At 39.4% G+C, this 21,265-nt stretch overlaps 1 protein-coding gene across 1 annotated transcript; it reads left to right on the plus strand.

Moving 5' to 3' along the window:
* The first annotated feature begins 523 nt into the window (after nt 1–523).
* SERINC3 (serine incorporator 3) lies at nt 524–16,997 on the plus strand. The gene is made up of 10 exons (XM_075176819.1): nt 524–668; nt 3,040–3,201; nt 5,436–5,629; nt 5,977–6,056; nt 6,798–6,935; nt 7,615–7,784; nt 12,252–12,342; nt 14,150–14,330; nt 14,739–14,963; nt 15,746–16,997. Exons 1-10 carry the CDS (start codon nt 630–632, stop codon nt 15,882–15,884), a joined length of 1,419 nt encoding a protein of 472 aa, XP_075032920.1. The 5' UTR covers nt 524–629; the 3' UTR covers nt 15,885–16,997.
* The last annotated feature ends 4,268 nt before the right edge of the window (nt 16,998–21,265 follow it).

A 21,265-nucleotide genomic window follows, 5' to 3' on the forward strand; every position in this document is an offset into this window, starting at 1 on the left:
CCAGCTGTCCATCCTGACACAATCACATTTATGAAAACTGGTGCACTGGACAAAGATTATGCAGACCTTTTATCTTCCAAAGTGTACTATAAAAATTATAATATGAATAGTTTGTAATGTCAGGTTTACTGAGCTACCTAAAATGATGAACAAAGTAAAAAATATATTTTGTTTAAATAAAGCTATAGTTTTTCAGTGTTATAACTGTACTGTAACCATTTGTCATAAAAGTTTCCAATTAGGTAATTGAGGTTAACGTGTTTGTCATCAATTATTCAGCCCAGAGTAATTAAATTAAACTTAGCTGTGAAAAACAGTAGTTGTGCTACTTAGCACATTTCCTTACAAAAACGACAGAGCAAGAAACGCAAACGGAAAGGGAACCAATGGGAGTACACAGTACATAGCTCAATGAACTGACTTGTCTGCATACACTTCAAGAATACAAGCGAAACTATTAACTACGCAGTACGCATGCGCCGGTGTTTCTTCCTGGAGATAGTGGGCATAGTTGCAGAGACAGTGACGTCAGCACGCAGGGAGTAGACAGGAAGGACAGAGCTGTAGACGTTGTTTCTTGTGTGCCAGTAAACAAGGGTCCGTCTGTTGTCCGGGGAGCGGATTGTACCATGGGTGGCGTGTTGGGACTGTGTTCGGTCGCCAGCTGGGTAAGAATGATGTGGTGTGTGAATGTCCATCATCAATTATCTGACAGTCATTGCTTGTCAGAGAATATTTGTCATGTTCTTGCTAGGGTAGGTCTGTCAGCCCGGTTCCCTGTCAGGGTAGTAAGTGGTGATGGGGGCTGATCTGTCAGCCCTGCTCCCTGTCAGGGTAGTAAGTGGTGGTGGGGGCTGATCTGTCAGCCCTGTTCTGGTGCCCTGTCACGTTAGTAAGTGGTGGTGGGGGTGATCTGTCAGCCTTGTTCCCTGTCAGGGAAGTAAGTGGTGGTGGGGGTGATCTGTCAGCCCTGTTCTGGTTCCCTGTCAGGTTAGTAAGTGGTAGTGGGGGGTGATCTGTCAGCCCTGTTCTGGTGCCCTGTCACGTTAGTAAGTGGTGGTGGGGGGTGATCTGTCAGCCCGGTTCTGGTTCCCTGTCAGGTTAGTAAGTGGTGGTGGGGGTGATCTGTCAGCCTGGTGCCCTGTCACGTTAGTAAGTCGTGGTGGAGGTGATCTGTCAGCCTTGTTCCCTGTCAGGGAAGTAAGTGGTGGTGGGGGGTGATTTGTCAGTCCAGTTCCGGTTCCCTGTCAGGGAGGTAAGTGAGGTTGGTGATCTGTCAGCCCTGTTCTCTGTCAGAAAGGGTAAGTGGGAGGGAGCGTACAATCTAGAGTCATCCCTGTTCCCTGTCCTGGGGGTGGTGGTTTATCTGTCAGTTCTGTGGTGGTGGGGATTTCTCTCTGCCCTGTTTCCTGTCAGGTAGATAAAGGGGGTTGATCTGTTAGCCCTTTTCCATTGTGGAGGGGATACTTTGTCGTATTGAGTCCTGTTTCCTGACTGGAGGGTTGGGTGGATCTTTGTCAACCCTGCTCTCTATTATGAGAAGGGGGCGTCAATTAAAACAAAATCATTGTGGCGGTGAAACAGTTGAATGCTCTTTCCCAGGAAAGTAACTGTGTACACTTGTCATCATCACAGTCAGCTAAACACCATCTTGTTATTTTGGATTGCTGGAGGTCTCGGCTATTCATTGTGATCACAAATCCTTGTATTCTTCATCCTATCTGCCCATAGCCTTGGAATTTAAGATTATTGAAGTTGTAACAGTAGTCTGTTGTGTAGGGTAGAATTGTTACTATGCTGGCATATGTGTTTCCCGTCACTTCTCGGAAAAGAGGAAATATGCTGATAATATTGTTTTATTTATCTGAACTTATTATCCAGTATTTATTCAGCACATGTATCACACAGAGCTGCTCAATGTGAAACTAGGTGCTTATCTCATGAGAAATTACAGACATCTGGAATTCTACACCCTGTCTGCTCATTTTAATTTGTTTGACTTGTTTATTTTATTTGATATGTTGTGCAGAAATATGTCCCTTTTTATGAGATTATAATACAATTGTGTGATTGTTTTAATAATATTACATTCTTTCTGATCCCCACAAATGTTCTCATCTACATTAGTAAGAGATGAGTTATATTTGCCTCCATAATTATCTTCCAGAGCAGAGGGATCACGTCTATTTAATATCTGTGGTTATTATTTTGCCATCACAGGAACAATACTGACCACGTGCAGATGCTGTCCATTCTCTTTATAACCGTTACAAATTTTACCTGTTTTTATAGAAAATTGGGCAGCACGGTGGCTAAGTGGTTAGCACTTCTGCCTTACAGCACTGGGGTCATGAATTCAATTCCCGACCATGGCCTTATCTGTGAGGAGTTTGTATGTTCTTCCCGTGTTTGCGTGGGTTTCCTCCCACACTCCAAAAACATACTGGTAGGTTAATTGGCTGCTAACAAATTGACCCTAGTCTGTCTGTCTGTCTGTGTGTGTGTATTAGGGAATTTAGACTGTAAGCTCCAATGGGATTGATGTGAGTTCTCTGTACAGCGGAATCAGTGGCGCTATATAAATAAGTGGTGATGATGATGAAAATGTTAATTGCCCGCAATTATTTGTATTTATTAATTGATAACCCAGTGAGTGTAGTGCAGGAGTTCATCAGGAGCAGTGATTAAATACTCTGTCATGTACTGAGTGTATCATTTAATGTTTTGCATTGGTATGGAGCCATTCAGTTAGCCACGAGGTGAGTTATGTTTTAGTGCATATTATAGTAATAAATAATGGCTCATTTTTTGCTCACACCTCTGAGGTGCTGATAGAAATAAGCAAAAGATTATTAACTACATATCCTATGGAAACTAATATTGTTGTCCTTGCATCCTATCAAGTCACTGGCAGCTAAGATCACTGAAACCGCTCTGGCAGTTTGATTATCTGCCTATATTATGCAGAAATGTAATGTGCTCCACCCACTTGTGACCTATCAAAACACACTCGTAATATATAACTATTTTTTCTCTCAGATTCCATGTCTGTGCAGTAGTGCATCATGTATCTTATGCCGTTGCTGTCCAAGCTCCAGTAATTCCATGGTGACCCGTCTGATCTATGCATTCCTCATGCTGCTTGGGTCTGTGCTGTCCTGTATAATGCTTTTCCCGGGAATGTCTTCTCAGTTGAATAAAGTAAGTTGTATTTTGCAGCTACACGAGAACAGTTTTAGGAGTGCTTTGATAAAGTAAGCCTAGAGTTTCTGGTATGTATATCTAATGCTGGATTCACTTATTTGTATGACATCAAATATTTATATATAGTTTTATATATTGTTATAGTAGTATATTGTTCACTGTCCTCTTTTTCCAGTATTACCTTGAGTATAGCAATATGATTAGAATGTAACAACTGCCAATTATGGAAGTTCAAGATTCTGAATATATTATGTAATTTTTTTCACCTGTAAACTAACCTTTATGCTGGTTACCGATAAAAACCAAATCCCCCCGCGCCCCCAACCCTGCATGTCAGACAAGGTTGTGTTTTGACATGTGGTAGTAACAAGTGGATGGAAGGAGTGACAAGCCATTGACCTCCTTGCGTTCACTTGCAAAGAATGTGAGAACATTGAGCAGGCAACATCCAAAAGACACTGCCGTACATTCACTGTTCTTAAACACCTGCGCAAGTGGGTATGGGTTCATTCAAACCAATAAGTCTCATCACCATACCCATGTACATGCTTTTACTAGCATTACAAAACAAACACATAACTTTTATGAGGTTAAATGTTCTTAGAAATATTTGCTAACTGGATTCTCAGTTCATGTTCCTATTTTTCCCCTTAATTTGGTTGTACACTTCGTAATCAATTCTGAATCTGACATATAGCAGATATATTCCTCCTATGCAAACCCCCATGTTGCCTATTATAATTTCCTAGCACACTGCAAGCCATACATAGGGTATTAGTAGAGCTCTATGGATAAGCCAGCATAAATCTTTGTGAAGTGCTAGGAATGGACCGAGTACTCTTTAATCTCTAAATCCGCTGAGACAAAGGTAAGGGGATCCCCACCTTACTTGCTAGACGTGGGAGGGTTGATAAGTAAGGGCTTGTCCAAAGTGCACAACCCTTTTAAAGAGTATTACCTTTATACATATGTAGGTTTTTATCCATCTACTTCAATAGTCCCTCGTCTGTAAGCCATTCAATCATTTAAGCAGGACCCTGCAAGTTACAGTTACTGGGGACTTCTGCCTGTTAGCATTCATAGTCATTACTGGGCTAGAAATGAAGTAAGCTACTGGCGCTGGCTATAAAAGTTAACTTTGCATTGTATCCTCTTAATATTAAAAGCTGGAAGCTTCATGACATCACATGATGTTTCTTAGGAGTACATTGAGCGTGTTCCTTGCAATACACTGTCTTAATTAATAGTTATGAACATTTATAGCTGCCCAAAAGATGGCTAATTTCATACCGACATGTAAAACAAACTTTACAGCAACATACAGTAAATGTAACATGTTTAGTCATGAAATAATATCAAGTGATAGGCAATATCCAGCGCACTAACTAATTGCTGCTTCTTACTCAATAAGAACCGCACACAAATTCTGAAAACACAATGTGTACACACAAACGGTTGAGTATCCACCGCTGTTCCTGTTACTCACAGAATAGTATAAAAATCAATAGAATACTTTTTCTGAAGTGTATGTCCTTCTTCCAGATGTTGTTTCCTCAAATAGTGTTTGTTAAATATAGCCCCCCCTCCCCCCAGAAAACATATGATATGGTTTACCAAACATTTGTTTACAAAAGCCACTTATGTTAAACTGATGGAATATGATAAATACATAAACAAATAAACATGAGAATTCTTCACTCCAATAATGATGTGCTCTTTCCCAGATCAGTGTTCTCTTCTGGAAATCCATTAACTAGACCTCTATTGTCATGGCAGTCTTTTATTGTGTCCACCATAATTGATACTGCTTTAATATAGTAAGTGATATCCCTCTTCACCAGATGTGATGTCACCAATTGTGATCACACTTACTAGCGCTAATCTTTATACAAAATATATTCTATTGATTTTATACTATTCTGAGAGAGTAACACTAATAGCGCTGGATACTCCACCCTATGTTTAGTTAGGAGTTCAGATAGCTGTTTAATGTGTAGTTGACTGATTCACTGTAAGGCCCTGCATGATGTGTGTAGTTGTTTGGATATTCTCTATTATTTGTTTTTAAAATAACCTATTGAAGTTTGTTACCAGAACTGAACACAGTACTCTGAAGTCTAACTATATTTAAGGCATCTCTCCTTCTATTTTTATATAAATATGTTTGTGTTAACTGTTCTATTCTGGTCTTATGTTGTCTCATGTCTTACCTGTTGCCTTGTGCCCTGCAGATTCCAGGGTTCTGTGAAGGAGGATTTGGCACAGGGATTCCTCATGTAAATGGCTATGTGGACTGTAATATGCTGGTTGGATACAAAGCAGTCTATCGCGTTGCCTTTGCCATGACTACATTTTTCCTGGTCTTTTCCTTGCTTATGTTAGGAGTCAAGACAAGCAAAGATCCCCGGGCTGCTGTGCACAATGGGTAAATAAAAAGCTGTCTGCAATATATATGTTACATATGATCCAGCCTTAGGCAGCAGGCTGAATCAGAAACACTGTTCCTTTAGCGTCACTCCAGGTTCTTGTAGTGCAACATGGGTTTTATGATTCAGTACGGGCGGTTGTCCAAAATATGTGTGAGATTCTGAACCTAAAGAATAGAGTTCGATCCTTTCACTGGCCATAAGTAATAAGAAACTTTCTTTTTTTTGTATTCTTTATACAAAATATGAAATGTTAAGTTTAGTATTCCTTTATGTATGTGTATTTACTTACATACAGCTACAACTGAGATTTAATGAACGCTAAAATGACTTGATTTCCTTCTAGATTCTGGTTCTTTAAAGTATTGGCTATTGTTGGCATAATGGTGGGAGCTTTCTACATTCCAGAAGGACCTTTCACAAGAGGTAAATATACAAGAGACTTAATCTTCCTTCACACTATGATACATGTAGATATTAAAGGCATGACCATGATTTTCTATTAATGCTTTCGACCCATTTGCATCCCATCAGTCTCTTTATACTTGTGATCCTGGTTTTCCGATATGCCGAAATTATTTTTTTCCTGACAACAATCACATACAAGATATTATTTATTCTCTTGTGTTTTAAATAGAAAGTAACAGAAAGTCACTTCTAATGTAGTGAAGCTGTTGATAAAACATTAGATTAATGACATACATAACAAAATGGAAATCACAGTACATGCAAGTTAAATGCCTTTCTAACCTAAAAAATGTGCTTAATTGTGGCGCCTTGTATAGGAGGAATGTAGATAATAGACCTAGCCTGTGCGGAGCGATAAGAGGCTTGCCAGAAAACATAGGGCTTTGTTACTGCCTCCCTTTTAGCTGCTTTCTGTCATATTTTCAGACCTCCAGGCTAAATCTTATTTGACCTGCCATACCACTAGGCCAGTTTTGCTGGTAGTATGTTATGATCTATTATGAGGGGGGAATCGCAAACAAATAAGATTGACAAGAGGGTAAATAAAGTGATTAGTAGAGACAAAAATAAGCTGTTGCAAGCTAAATTCTACAGTCACACTTGTTAATCCATTTAAAAGTAGTTTAGAAATAGTATTAATTATTATTTTTTCATGTCTAAGTAATAATAACAAATACAATGCTTTTCTCCCCACCTTAGTTTGGTTCTACTTTGGAATAGGAGGAGCTATTTCCTTCATCATCATCCAACTGTCCCTGCTTGTTGACTTTGCTCATTCATGGAATGAGTCATGGGTTGAGCGTATGGAGGAAGGGAACTCAAAATGTTGGTATGCAGGTAAGGATTGTTTTATTGCTATTATTTGTTTAAGATTGTGTTCACATTTAAATAGAATCATGTGCAAAGTGTAGATTTTCATTTGTTAGATACTGGAGAAGAGACATCTCATTCAGAAAGTCTTTAGTAGTCTGCAGAATCCATTATCTAGAGGTTTCCATCTTGCACACTAATATCGTACACCATTTCTACTCACAAGTAAGGAATAGCTAATGGCCTAATTGAATAATGTTTCTTTCTGCCCAAGAGATTACATTTTAAAGGAGAGAAAAAAAATCAAAAAGGGACTTGGAGTACACTATTACAGATAATTCATCCTACAAATATGTAAAAATATACACGGCTATTTCCACAATTACAGCAATTTCTTTTTATTTTATTTTTTAAAATTAAATTGAAAACTCCTTAAACCAGGAACTTTTGCCTGTGCTTCTGGTTGCACAAAACTCTGAGTTGTAATTTAGCAGTGGCTGGAATGTTATCCTATGTGTAATTGGTGGCCTTAAACATGCAGAATAACCACTTCAGGCATACCCTCCCAGCAGAACTAATATATGAGGCAACTTTTTCAACCCCATTAATTTTGCCTTTTTATTTCCCTTCAGATGCTATCTATTTGAATTGATATAATGAAATATTCAACCTTGTATTTTATTCATTTTTGTTTTGTGTCCTCTAGCATTAATGTCTGCCACCGGCCTGCTGTACATTGTGTCAATAATCAGCATTGTCCTTTTCTACGTATACTACACCATACCTGATGGCTGTACAGTGAACAAATACTTCATCAGTATTAACCTGATCCTCTGTGTGATCGTATCAGTCATCTCAATTCTCCCTAAAGTGCAGGTACATACCACATGAGTGATATTTATGGACTACAGGTGTTCAAAATTGATGGAAATAAGGAGCATATTACATATGTTATTCTACATTCGCTTCTATACTGTTCCTTGTTGCTTCTTCGCATCCTTTTCACATTTTTCTTTGTGCTACGTGCAACCAGTTCAATCCATTACCACTTAAATATCATAGCACACAGAATAACCACACTAGAGTCGCTGTATCAAGACTGTACTCTGCTGTATATACATTTGTTATATCTCAATTGCAAAGCAAATTTATAATATCTTTTACTCAGACAATAACTTTAGACATGTACATAACACATATCTGACATTACAGTTAAACTTGGATAATGCAATATTGCAGACAAGCTATAAGTTGAATACTTCATCAGTGTTTTTTTTTAAAAATGCTTTATACATTTATGATGATCTCTGCTTTTACTTCCATTACTCTTAGTTACTACTTTTCCTAGGTCTTTTATTACGTACTGTTCATTGCCTTGGGTGAGAGGCGCCAGTATGCAGTGCCTGTCGGAGGGTCTTTCTGAGAAGCCTTTCGGATTCATTTGAAATCAGGAGGCTGAAATCCAGCAAGCGAAGTCCCGTACTGGAGCTCAAAGAGCTCTAGCAGCAGCAGGCTGGGGCCTGCTGCCCTGGAGTCTGGTCTGGTACTGTTTTTGGGCCTAGCCCAAGGCAGGGTCCTTGAAAGTACTTTTTGGTGGGATTGGATAAAGGAGCAAGAAGCTGGATTACCTCTTGCCAGGCTATGTGCTTTAAACTGTATAAAAAGAGCTCTGTTGCATGTAGGAATGGGTATTGATCCGTAGCCCAGCAGTGGCTCAGTTGGCAGATTAGTATGTGGCATTTGGCCACACTGGAAGAAGTGCCCCCACTCTGCCCTGTCCCTGAAAGTTTTCTGAGACCACCGGAGCCACGTCTGGAGAAAGTGTTATGGCTGCAGGAAAACCACCCACCTGAACATGGACTGCCCCACAACCCAAGCACTCCAATATTGTAGCCCTAATCAGAGTCCTGCAGCCTGGCTTGCTTGCATGCCTGCCTGACTAAAAAAAGGAAAGCTCAATGAGACTGTTCCCACATAAGCCAGTCCAGATAAGCAGGGCGTAGAGAAAAGTGATTCAGTGGAGAGTCACTTGTATGGCCAAACCACCACCTAAAAACCATGTGGCAGCACCTGCAGGAAGGAGTGTAGGGAAGCTCCGCTTTCTGATCCCTCCTTGGAAGGCATGAGGTGGCAGATTGGTAGCAGTTTTCCAGGGATAGAGGTGGGCGAGTGTGACCTGGACAAATGGGTGGCTGTACCAGGTAGCCAAGAAGGTAGAAGGGGATAGGACTGACTGGAACAATTTCAATTGGTGCTCTACATGGAGCTTTCACATGCAACTGATGTCAGTTGCCCATGAAATATCTATGGCTGGGCACCAGGGAAGAGACCGAACACTGAAGCACCTGACAGAAATTTTTCTGTCCTGGAATGTCGCAGGATGTCCGAGCCTAATGTAAGTCTTGTGATGTCTGTCAGAGATTGGGTGCACCAGTGCTTGTGCTCCCCTCAGGTCCTTGCCAATAATTGAGAAACCTTTTCCAGAGAGTAGCTATGGACATTACAGGTCCTCTATTTGTGCGTAGTTGATTAGGGAAGAGGTACATCCTTACTGGATTACGCTACCTGGTATCCAGAATCTGTGGCTCTGTCCACCATCACAAAAGGTAGCAGACACGCTGCTAGGAATACTAAGTAGAGTAGGGTTCCTTAATGAGATCCTAACCCATCAAAGTACACATTTCATGACTGAACTGGTCCAGTGTCTATGGGCAAAGTGCGGAGTGCTGCAACTTCGTACCAGCCCCTACCATCCCCAGATGAACGGACTGTGTGAGTGGTTCAGCGGGATGTCGATGCAGATACTTTGGCCATTTGTAACTTCGGAGAGGGCGGAGACTGGGCACCCTACCTGCCACACTTCCTGTTTGCTTATCGAGAGGTGCTGCAGGAGTCTGTTTCTCACTTTTTGACTTGATATATGGCCACAGAATACATGGACACCTGGATCTGTTTAGGGGAAGTGTTGAGAAGGGGAGCTAGCACTCAGGATGTCTCTGTGGTGGAGTATATGTTCAAGCTCAGGGATTCTCATGGGGCTCATGCCAGCTAACCTAGTGGAAGAGTTTTTGAGGTTGGGCGGAAGGTAGTTGTTCCGGTGCCCATGCAGCAGAACAAGCTCCATGCTGTCTGGGCTGGACCTTACATGGTCTCAAAACGCCTAAGTGACATCACCTACATGGTGTTGTTCGATAGTGATGGTAGACGGCAGCGGACCTACGTTGAAGGCATACAACAAGCATTTGGAGTCAATAGTTTCAGTTTGCTGTTTTCGACTGAGGAACCAAGAAGTGCTCCACTACCTGACCACCTCGCTCATGCCAGAAGTGAGGGTGGCATAGAGGAAGTGGCCTGGGATGAGCAGTTGAGATCATGCAAGAGCGAACAGCTAGAGGCAGGTCTGCGGCCCTTTACTAATCAGTTTAGTAGAAAGCCTGGAAGGACTTCCTTGGTGAGCATAGGCCAATTAGGCAATCCACTTATCAGGTCTCACCAGAGGACAAGGAGGCTGGGCGATACAGAAAATGCTTGAGCTAGTTGTGTTCCAGCCATTAGCGCAGTTCATGGTCGTCGTCCTTTGTATTATTCCCAAGAAGGACAAGACAACGTGGTTTTGTGTAGATTACCGCTGATTGAATGGTGTTTGTCTGATGTCTATCCCTTGCCCCCCATTGACGCTCTGTTAGGCGAGTTAGCTGGAGCAAATTTCCACATTTGCTTGAGCAAGGGATATTGGCAGATACCACTGACCCCAGAAGCTCAAGAATGGTCGGCGCTCATCACTCCACTTGACCTGTTCGAGTTTGAGTCCATGCTGTTTGGGTTAAAAAACGTGCCAGCCAGCTGCCAGCATATGGTTTATTACCTGCTGGAAGGTGTGAAGGCTTTCCTCAGGCTTACTTGGTTGACATTGCCATTTTTAGTAAGATCTGGGAGGACCATCTTAAATATGTAAGTAGGTGTTGGCGAAAATTCAGAGGGCAGGTCTGACCAGCCGTGCAGACAGGTGCCAAATGGGGATGTCAGAGGTACAGTACCTGGGGCATTGTGTAGCAAAGGCAGAGGCAATCCATAGTCAAGTACTGGCCCTCTTAGGAACTGCAGGGTACTATAGATGTTTTGTCCCGGACTTTAGTGCTATAGCCAAGTCCCTAACTGATCTCGCTAAGTAACAATTCTCTAAGACAGACTGAATCAGTAGTTTTGAATATAGTTTCTACAACCTGCAGTATCTGTAACTGACCAAAGCGGTTGCTGACCGCCTCAATGTACTAGGCAACTAATGAGGTCCCCAGACCCCTGCTCTAGAAAAGTGCAATAATCCCATCTAGATGACGTTTAACAATATCAGTCTGTGGAATGACACAGACATGTAGGTAGCTTCTAAATGGCATTTTGCATGAAAGTTAGAGAAGCTGTGCCAACTTGACCTTGGAAAACATTGCCTACTGTATGCAAATTCCGTGACTCGCTATATGCTGTTATCCTGGAGGGCTTAATCCATATGTTACAGCTCTCTTGAATTTTTGAGTACTTACTAGGTAGAGGAATTGTATGAAGGAAGCCACCTGAGAGCGTGTAACCCAATATGCGGGCAGGATATTTGCATAAAGCACCCATGCTTCATGCTCCCTTGAGCCCTCTAGTAGCTAGGGAATGAGACCCCCACCCCCCTCCCCAACAAGAACACTGAATATTTTGAAAGGCCTTACAACATATGCAATAAACTGAATAAAAGCATCAGCAAGTTCAGACATTCATGTACAACAAAGCACTCCCAATCCTGAAAAGTTTACAATCTAATTATAAAATGTATAACCCCCCCCCCATCAATTTGCACTATGCACATCTTGCAGCTTATTCTCATTATGAGTTTGGGTGTGAATTAATTCAATGAAATACCCACTGTATGTTCCAAATATCTTCAATATCACAAGGTAGGTGTAATTAATTGAAACCTACACAGGGATCAGTACCCTGTTTTATTGAAAGCAGCAGACTGCTGAAGCATTATTTAGAAATTATATTTCCATCAATTAGCACCTAAATTACTTTTCATATTATGTGTATTTAGTGGTTCATGGGAGAAAAGTGTTGCTATAAATTACAATATATATGAAAACTGTAGAAAAATAAATTGTAGTCACTGTCCTCGGACTGCTTAGTATATGTTTTCAAGACCTCCTCACAGGTGAAATACATAGTGCAAGTGGATCGTTTAGGATGAGTCAGAACCTATTTAATAAATCTGCTTGACTTATGAACCTTTAGCAGCCACCGATAACAGAATTTGAAACATCTTTAAAATAATAAAGCTTAACATTATCTGTTTGCATTTTGCAGGAACATAAACCACAGTCCGGGCTCCTTCAGTCTTCTGTGATTACTCTATATACAGTATACCTGACATGGTCCGCTATGTCCAATGAGCCTGGTAAGTGTTCCAGGAATGAACAGCACACAATGATTCACACTGAGTTCTTACCATAGCTACAACTATAAACACACTATCTACAGTACATACATCTCTATGTATAAAAGATCATCTGTAAGTTTCCACAATTTCTATGTGAAGGCTTCTACAATTTAACATTTGAAAGTACACAGACAGCTGCAGGTCAAATGTGTAAAACTAACAGCCTATCACCTATGAGACCAGCAACCCATATCATATTGTACCTGTCACGAACACGCTCCCAGCTGCCATGACTTTGGGGTGATTTGCTGTATGAGGTCACACTATTCCAGCCCACAGTCTCTCTTTACCCATCACACAGGTTATAGACCTACTGAAATCGCCCCAAACAGCGCTTACACCTTCAGGTTTGCCACCACCTATTGAATACGGGCAATAGGACCCCAATATACTGTCCCACACTGGCACACAAGGCTTCTAGCTGCTCACAGACTAGCAAGACCCACACCAGCAAGCAAAGGGTTAACTCGTCACACCTCCAGACTGTTACACAAATGTAAATGCAAGCACACACAGCTTGTTAATCAAATGTATCAACAAATCACACACTGGCATTCAAAGGATTAACTTGGTTGAGCTATTTTCTTGTTAACAGGCTAATGGATTTGTTAAGAGTATCAAGGATGCACCATATTAAATTATAGATTTAATATACAAAAGTAAAGGGCATACAGATATAAAAAATAATGAATAAACTAATAAAATAATGACATAACAAGCAAACAGTTTAAAATAAAAGGGGTTACATTCAGAATAGCACTTACTTGAGTTGCATAATCTGTGCCATGGGAAATTGGCTAGAAAGATGGACAGCTTATCAATGTGAATTGATTTCCCCAAAAAATCTGACAATCTGCTATACTTGGTCTCAGCCTTTTAAAGACCCTTCCACACCTCTTTCTACCCCAGGGGGTTGTGGCCTGTGACACTTTTTTCAATCACCATCTGCATGTTGCCTGATTTACTAACCAATTCTACTATGTGACCTAACTTTTCTGTGGAGCGTCACACAGATCCAATTTTAATATTAATAAATCCCCTATGACTTTCATACCAAACATAATGAAATTTTGACAATGTGACATACCTTTTCCAAAGATATGTGATTTTAGCTGTTCCTGGATACCACCCATACCGGTCATTCACAACCCTGGTGTGATTTCTGCTCCTCAGTATGGAGTGGCATCTGGATTCCCCAAAATATGAATTATGAAGACATATTCCTTTTTGAAGCTGATATTCTATATACCTGTATAGGCCTTCAAAATGCTGCCTTGGGCTGCAAGGATGTCCAGCTGTGACCGGCCCCACTAAGTCTATTCAGGAGTCCAAAAACGAACTTGTGTCAGGATATATCTCACGGCAAGAGCTCTTTGATGCTGCCACTCCTATCTTCTCAAACTGGAATGTACAAAACCATCAAATACATTTACATCAGACTTTCTGTCTTCACATTTTACACTTTAGTAGCTGAACTTATCAATGGATTCATTTGATATATATTTACACTGCAGTTATGACTCATCCCTTATAAATAACTAAAGTTCCCTATGTTCATGACAGTACCTATTTCATAAATCCCAGCACACAAATACTTTGACAAGTACAATAATACACATTACCAGTTCCACAACAATCAGAACCACAGGTTGCCTAAATCTGATTTGCAGCATGATTTAAACAATGGATCCTGAACAAGAGCTTTTTATCCTGTTACTGTTACTTGTAGAATAATCTTTCCTAATGTTTTTTTCTTTCTTTTCAGACATCATTTGTAGCCCAAGCTTAATGAGCATACTGAAAACAATCTCATCTTCACCGATTAGTCCTGCCAATGAAACAATAACAGATATTGTCACACCTGAGCTGACTAAGTCTGTGCAGTGGTGGGATGCTCAGAACATCTGTGGTTTCTTCTTGTTTCTAGCATGTCTCTTGTATTCCTGGTGAGAATTGGGATTTCATCTGACTGTCATGACCTGTTGAAAATTCACCTATTTTATTTAAAAGTGTAAAAGCTACACTGATTGATGCTATGTTAAGGTAGTGACCATGGGCTGAACTACAATTCCTAGCTTGGAGCATCAACCAGCAGTAGGACCAGGGTGCAATTGATGTTTTTATATCCAGCTTTAAAGATGGATATGCTTTTCTTAATGTTGTCATGTCAATTGCTGGGTAAATATTGTTTAGTTTTGAAGAATATCTAAGCACATCTAGTTATTTTTTGTTAAGCTTCTATTGTAGTATATAGTCCTTTTAATTCACCTCTTACTCAAGTTGTCTTAATTAGGAGTTCTTTATATGCATACATAATCTTAACAGTGCACTTTTTTCTTTTCTGCCCCTTGCAGTATTCGTAACTCTGCCAATAGCCAAGTAAACAAGCTTACCTTATCTGGCCACGACACCGTCATGTTGGATGACACCACAGGGAGCAGTGCAGAGGTCAATGACGACGAGGTGCGGCGTGTGGTGGATAATGAGAAGGATGGTGTCCAGTACAACTATTCTTTCTTCCACCTGCTGCTTTGCCTTGCTTCTCTCTATGTAATGATGACACTCACCAACTGGTACAGGTGAGACCTTTCTATTGTATTATGTAAACAGGTTTTTTGAAGCAAGAATAGGGATAAGTACAGTTCACCTGTTGCCTAAGAATTATTCATGAGAATACAGCCTATGAATGCACTAGGAACCAGTGATCTCACTGAGGCAAAAACTTGTGCCTCAGTGGTATCACTAGTGCCGAAATAATTGATAGACTGAACTGTCATTGACAATTAGTGCAGACCTTCACTGGGTGTAGTGAACAGGTGCTCTATAATGGTGGAAACGGGCGAGTGAAATTCAAAGTCCAACAAGTTGCTTGAGACATTATAGTTATCGAAATGTGTATTCACTTTCTGAAAATGGAATGATGTCACCACATGGGTGGAGCCTGCTTTTACAGTGCATGCCCAGAACTAATTGATCACTGTTTAGGTGATTAGAACACTAGGTTTTAGCAAACATTAACTGTACTTTATTTATCCTTTTTTTTGTATTGATGTCAAACTAAGTCTAATGTGCTGTTAGCTTGTAAGAATGAAAAGAGATCCTTGACGGCAGGGGAGTGAATTATTTCAAATTGTCTACACACTCTGGCAAGGGTAACTAGAATAGCCAAATAATTGCAGTTTGTAGGAAGAGAGCATTGTATTCCGGGTCAGCTGCCTGCTTAAACGTCATAATATCATATATTATAACAGCAAAACAATCAGATTTTTTTTTTTTTTTTTTTCCACCAAACTATACAGCAACAAATAGTATCACACTAAGGTCAGTTTTTATCAATAACTTAATTTCTTTGTAACTACAGCCCGGATGCAGACTTCAAGACCATAACAAGCAAGTGGCCAGCAGTCTGGTTCAAGATCAGTTCTAGCTGGGTGTGTCTGCTGCTCTATACCTGGACCTTGGTAGCTCCTATCTTCTTCCCTAACAGAGACTTCAGTTAGATGTCTTCTGATCTCTCCTTTTTTTTGTAAAATCCTCATTCCAAAGTCTTTGATAATTCCATAAGCAAAAAAGCCATTTTCTTTTACTACTGTCAAAATTACATTGTGTTATCAAAAGTTTTATCATGTATACTGCTGCCTTTTATCTCCTTGAATTAAGCTGAAACACATTGTATCAAAGAGCAGTTTCATTTACTTTTCACTTTATTTCAGTAATATATTCAGTTTTTAAAGTTGCACTTTTATCTCATAATGACATTTGTTTTGGATAAAAATGTATGATTTTTCTATATCTGTGCTAAGTTTCTTTTGTATGCAGAATTTGTTAAATATAAATCACATGTTGTAATGCAATGCAGTGCATTGCCGTCCTTTGGTCAGTGAGCAAGGCCTGTGTGAGCACTATTTGGTCATTCTCTGCTTGTGGTGACAGGTTGATCTAATTGGAAAGGACCAATTGCTGCACGATGTACCAGTTCTCTAGCACAGGGCTCTAGGTATATACCACCAAGCTCCCTGCTCCAAAATACTTGCACTATTGTGGTGTTCTACAGCAATTACGTTCTGGAGAGATGGTGATACTCACATGGCTTGCATATACCCGGTCCCATGCTACTGATTTCACACTGATTAAGCCCTCAAGTATGATTGTATGTTAATGCATCTTAAATTTCAATTATGGGTTTGAAGCAGTGCCTCCAATTCCAGTATTCCCTAACAGTCTAGGTTGTAAGTATACTTGAGCACAGGTGGTTGAATCAAGCTAAAGCACTAAATCACCTCTGCTCAAACATGGATAGCTTTATATCCTGGCTTGTTAGTGGAGCTTGAGGACTGGAGTTGAGTAACACTGTTTTAAAGAGTGCTGGTCACCTACACCCTGGAGGCAGCCATTTTTGTGACTGAGCCATTATGAGATTAGTAGCCTCAGTGATGTCACTAGTACTTACTGAGAGGCACCAGTTTCTGACTGGCTGAGTAGATGGGTTAGCCTACTGATTTGTTGCCTCCAGCGTGTACAGGCAGATATACAGTACAAGTATGACCACAACCGCAGCACTTAGATTTGCAATGTAATATATATACTGTTTAATATATAAACATTTAATTAAACGTTGTGTCAGACTTTTTATTCTCGTTTGTCAATGTATGTGTGCATATGTTTAAGGGAGAAGATTGAGAGAGGGTTAGGGTTACTTGCTGTCATTTCACCAACATAAATAAAACCAAAATAATTCAAAAAATACAGATATAATAAATAACGATTCTCAGCCAGTGTGTGTCAAAAATTATCATATATATATTTTAGCATCTTAAACAATATTCATTCATTAGATTTTAATAGGATATAGTAATGTAAATCTCATAATAAACCAGTGCTTTTTTTATTATGAATTTGTCTGTTTTATAGTGTTTGAGGCTTTTGTAGTACCTATTTCCTTTTTAGCTGTGCCTCTTTCTAAATACTCCTCTCTTAAACGTTACATATATCCCCCTTAGTGACTGTTTTCGTTACTTGGTATTCATACAGGACCATTATCGGTCCACAGCTAGTGTCACACTAGTATTTTTTGTCCGTGTGTTTGAGCCCTAGGAATTTGGCAATTGCATGCACATAGATAATGTAACCACCAAGTACCCATCACATGAGTAGTGCTAGCAACATTAAAACCATCAGCATTAGTGAGTTCACCATAAGAGCGCAAAAAGGGCCTGAAGAATTAAGGCATGTAAATGCTGATATGTGCCGTATTTTGCATAAAATTGCTCTGCGCATGCCCGGAAACAAACCATACGCCAGTGAACGCAGCAATATCCAATTCATCTTTGAGCGCAAAGGACCCTTACTACAGTCTATGATTTCAGGGGCGGGAGGGGAATGGGTGTAAGCACATAGTCAATGTACAGTTAGGGTGTCTGACTCAAGCTTTCACCATCTCAAACGTAAGTGTTTTCCTGTCATATCACTTGCACCTGCTATAGGTCAGGTGTCAATGCCAAGTAATAGTGGAGACGCATAAGCTAGATAGAAAGTGTTTGCAATCAGGAGCAACTGTAAAAATGTATTATGTACAGTAGACATTCCTAACATCCTAATAAATGTAATTGTATGGGGGGGTTATGTTTTGTCATTAATGACTATCACTAACAGGTGACATTAATTGAATTTTGTTTTTCCTGTGCATTCTTTTGTGCCTTAATATTCCTCATATGTATTGGACATATCCTGCAGAGTATTGTCTGTTAGAGCAGAGTGGACCTATCATCGCCAGTTATTTATATAGTGCCACTAATTCCGCAGCGCTGTGCAGAGAACTCACTCACATCAGTCCCTGCCCCATTGGGGCTCACAGTCTAAATTCCCTAAAACACAGACAGAGACAGACAGACTGACTAAGGTCAATTTGTTAGCAGCCAATTAACCTACCAGTATGTTTTTGGAGTGTGGGAGGAAACCGGAGCACCAGGAGGAAACACACAAAAACATGGGGAGAACATACAAACTCCTCACAGATAAGGCCACTTTCGGGAATTGAACTCTTGACCCCAGTGCTGTAAGACAGAAGTGCTAACCACTTAGCCACGTGCTTCCCCCTAGACCCGTATTCAACAAGATGTATCTTTACATCGGGTCTTTGCTGAATATGATTTTATGTGCGTTCTTTAAAAAAACCAAAAAAACCACGCACAATACATTTGTTTTCCGTGCCTTAATGAATCTGGCTCAAAGTATTCTAACATTATTAATTATTAACGTTATTTTTGTATTTAACTTATTGATATCCCTGAGAAGAGGTCCAGTTAAATATGTGACAAAAGCTACATTCCAACCAACATTTTGCAGGCAGTACAAGAGTCTGAAGGGTTATACTTTTAAGAGATTTATTAAACCATGCATACAAATTGACATTTTAAATCAATATTCACCTCTATTTATAAAATGTTAATGGATATACCAGAATAGAAAAATAAACATTTAATTCAGCACACAGTTTCAGACAAAAATGTATAAGTATATGTTTTACTTTATAAACAGAAAATATAGACTGATTTGCATACAGGCTACTTGAAAGCTAGCAACAACTATGTATCAATCATTTACTTCATAAAAACAAACTATACAGCACAAGTGTAGAAATCCTTTCCTTGCTGAATGCAAATTACATTTAACAACTAACTGTCCTTTTATGTAATAGAATATACAATGTATCTTAACAGCTTGGGGCAGTTTCAGAGAGAAATGTAAAATAAAGACAAAAAAAACAAACATACTGCAGTACAATACAGGCAAGTGGTTCTGTATTACTACACTGATGATTATCTGTATGGATGCACAGTATCAGTGTTAGCTTTGATCTGTCTAGTGCAAGTTAGGGTAATAAAAGCAATTATTGGATTAGATACTGTGGGTTTACAGCACATTAAAATGTAAGACTAAAATCATATTGTTCAGATGTAAAAGTTCCCTGCAATGATCTATATAAATCAATGATACATTGCGGCTAATGGAAGACCATTATAGAAATAATATTGATAATGTATGTACGCTTCAGAAAGCTCTCCCATGTTGTGTAAAACCTTTACATGAGTAAATAATAAAACTACTTGTCAGCACTTTGATACTAGGCGCATTGAGCATTGTAAAAGTACTGAGCTGTAATACGCCCACAGTAATGTGGTCTTGTTATTTGTGGTGATGGTATTAGGGGGGCGGCAAATCATTAATAAGATGACTGCCTCCAATGTGTTTGAGACTTAGGTAATTAGTACATATATTAAAACACCTCTACTCCCCAGCATTTCTCGTTTGGGTGGGGCACTTACTTTAGGGTAAGTGTGGATTTGTCTGTTAAGGTTCTTTAACAAAATCTTTAACAAAAGTTTATTACAAAAACTTAACTGTTAAAATATTCCTTTACACCGAGTAAAATATGCCAGCTTTTTATGAATGTACTGTATTTACACATTTATAGGACTATGTCTGAACAAAAAGTTATGAAATAACTAGTTTCATGGGAGAACAAAACATTTCTATTAAACAAACTTGTGTGAAAATACTTCAAAAAGAAAACTGCTCAAAGCTAGTTTGAACCTCTTTACCTAATTGCAATTAATATCTGAAAGGAAATTTTCCAATGTCACAAGACTAATTTAATGGCATGTACATTACTCTCTTGCAACTTTTAATAAACACATTGATATTTCTTTTATATCTTCCTTGTGTTCCTTTATATCATCAGGCAGAGTTCTTTATTTCCATTGCCCTATTATACAACAAACTTGTGCTCTGGATATAATGGTTATCAAATGCAAAGGGTACCGTTGCGCTATATTATAGCCTAAAGCAATGGCAATAGAAACTGCATGAAAATATACTTAGTAAAAGTTTAGGTTGTAAATTAAAGTTATCCTGTTTATAAAGTAAAGCATTACTTCCTCACGCACATACAGCTGAAGCTCCTCCCAAATATTTTAAACATTGTCACATTGGATCTGATGCCAGTCAGAATCCAAGCAATCACAGGATTGTGAATCACCCAATCCACACTATACATTTTTGTAAAGAATGGTTGTCACTCTGTTTGTCCTGTAAGAGAAGTACAACCTGCTGCAGAGATGATACAGAGCATGGTGGCCATATTTAGCTATTCAGGTGTAATATTCAACTCAGGAATACACAGCCTTTCATATGTATTAATATCAAAATAATGTATTTTTAATTAATGACCTTTTAATAAACTATTCCCACTGGACCACCCCATTCTTGATATGGCCAATGTAAGTCTACCTCAATGAACTGGATGGGCTGCAGCTCCCATTATATGTAGTTCAGTTGGAGGACAGTGGCTACAAAGATAGTATAACCGGTGGGTGGAATCTAAGACTTTCCAATGATACAGAATTCATGTGACTGCATCCGATAAAAGGACTTGTTCAGTGTGCTGCAGATATGATTAATTTTATGGTTGCAAAAAAACTAGACTTTGACCCGAATTGTCAGTTTGGCAATACATTTTATTGGAAACCACCTCCCTTAGGGTTCCAGAACAGTGTCACACTGACGCTTTTGGTCTGAGCTGAAGAAAAGTTGAGCGTCACTGCTCCATACAAGATTATCTTAGCTAGTGCCTTATAACGACGGATGATGAATGGCTGGTACATGCAATGTCCTAAATCCACTTAGCCTGGTTTTTATTCTGATTTTTACAAATAAGAACTATAAAAACGCAATAAAATAATGCATACCAATTGTAAAGTATGCCAGGGCAATGGAAATAAACTGTCTGATATAAAGGCACACAAGGATGGGCTAAGCCAGTCCTACCCAGCTAATCTTTATAAATATAAGGTTTCTAATACTATATTTATACTGTAGTTTT

Source organism: Mixophyes fleayi, chromosome 6, assembly GCF_038048845.1.
Source record: "Mixophyes fleayi isolate aMixFle1 chromosome 6, aMixFle1.hap1, whole genome shotgun sequence".
Taxonomy (NCBI): domain Eukaryota; kingdom Metazoa; phylum Chordata; class Amphibia; order Anura; family Limnodynastidae; genus Mixophyes; species Mixophyes fleayi.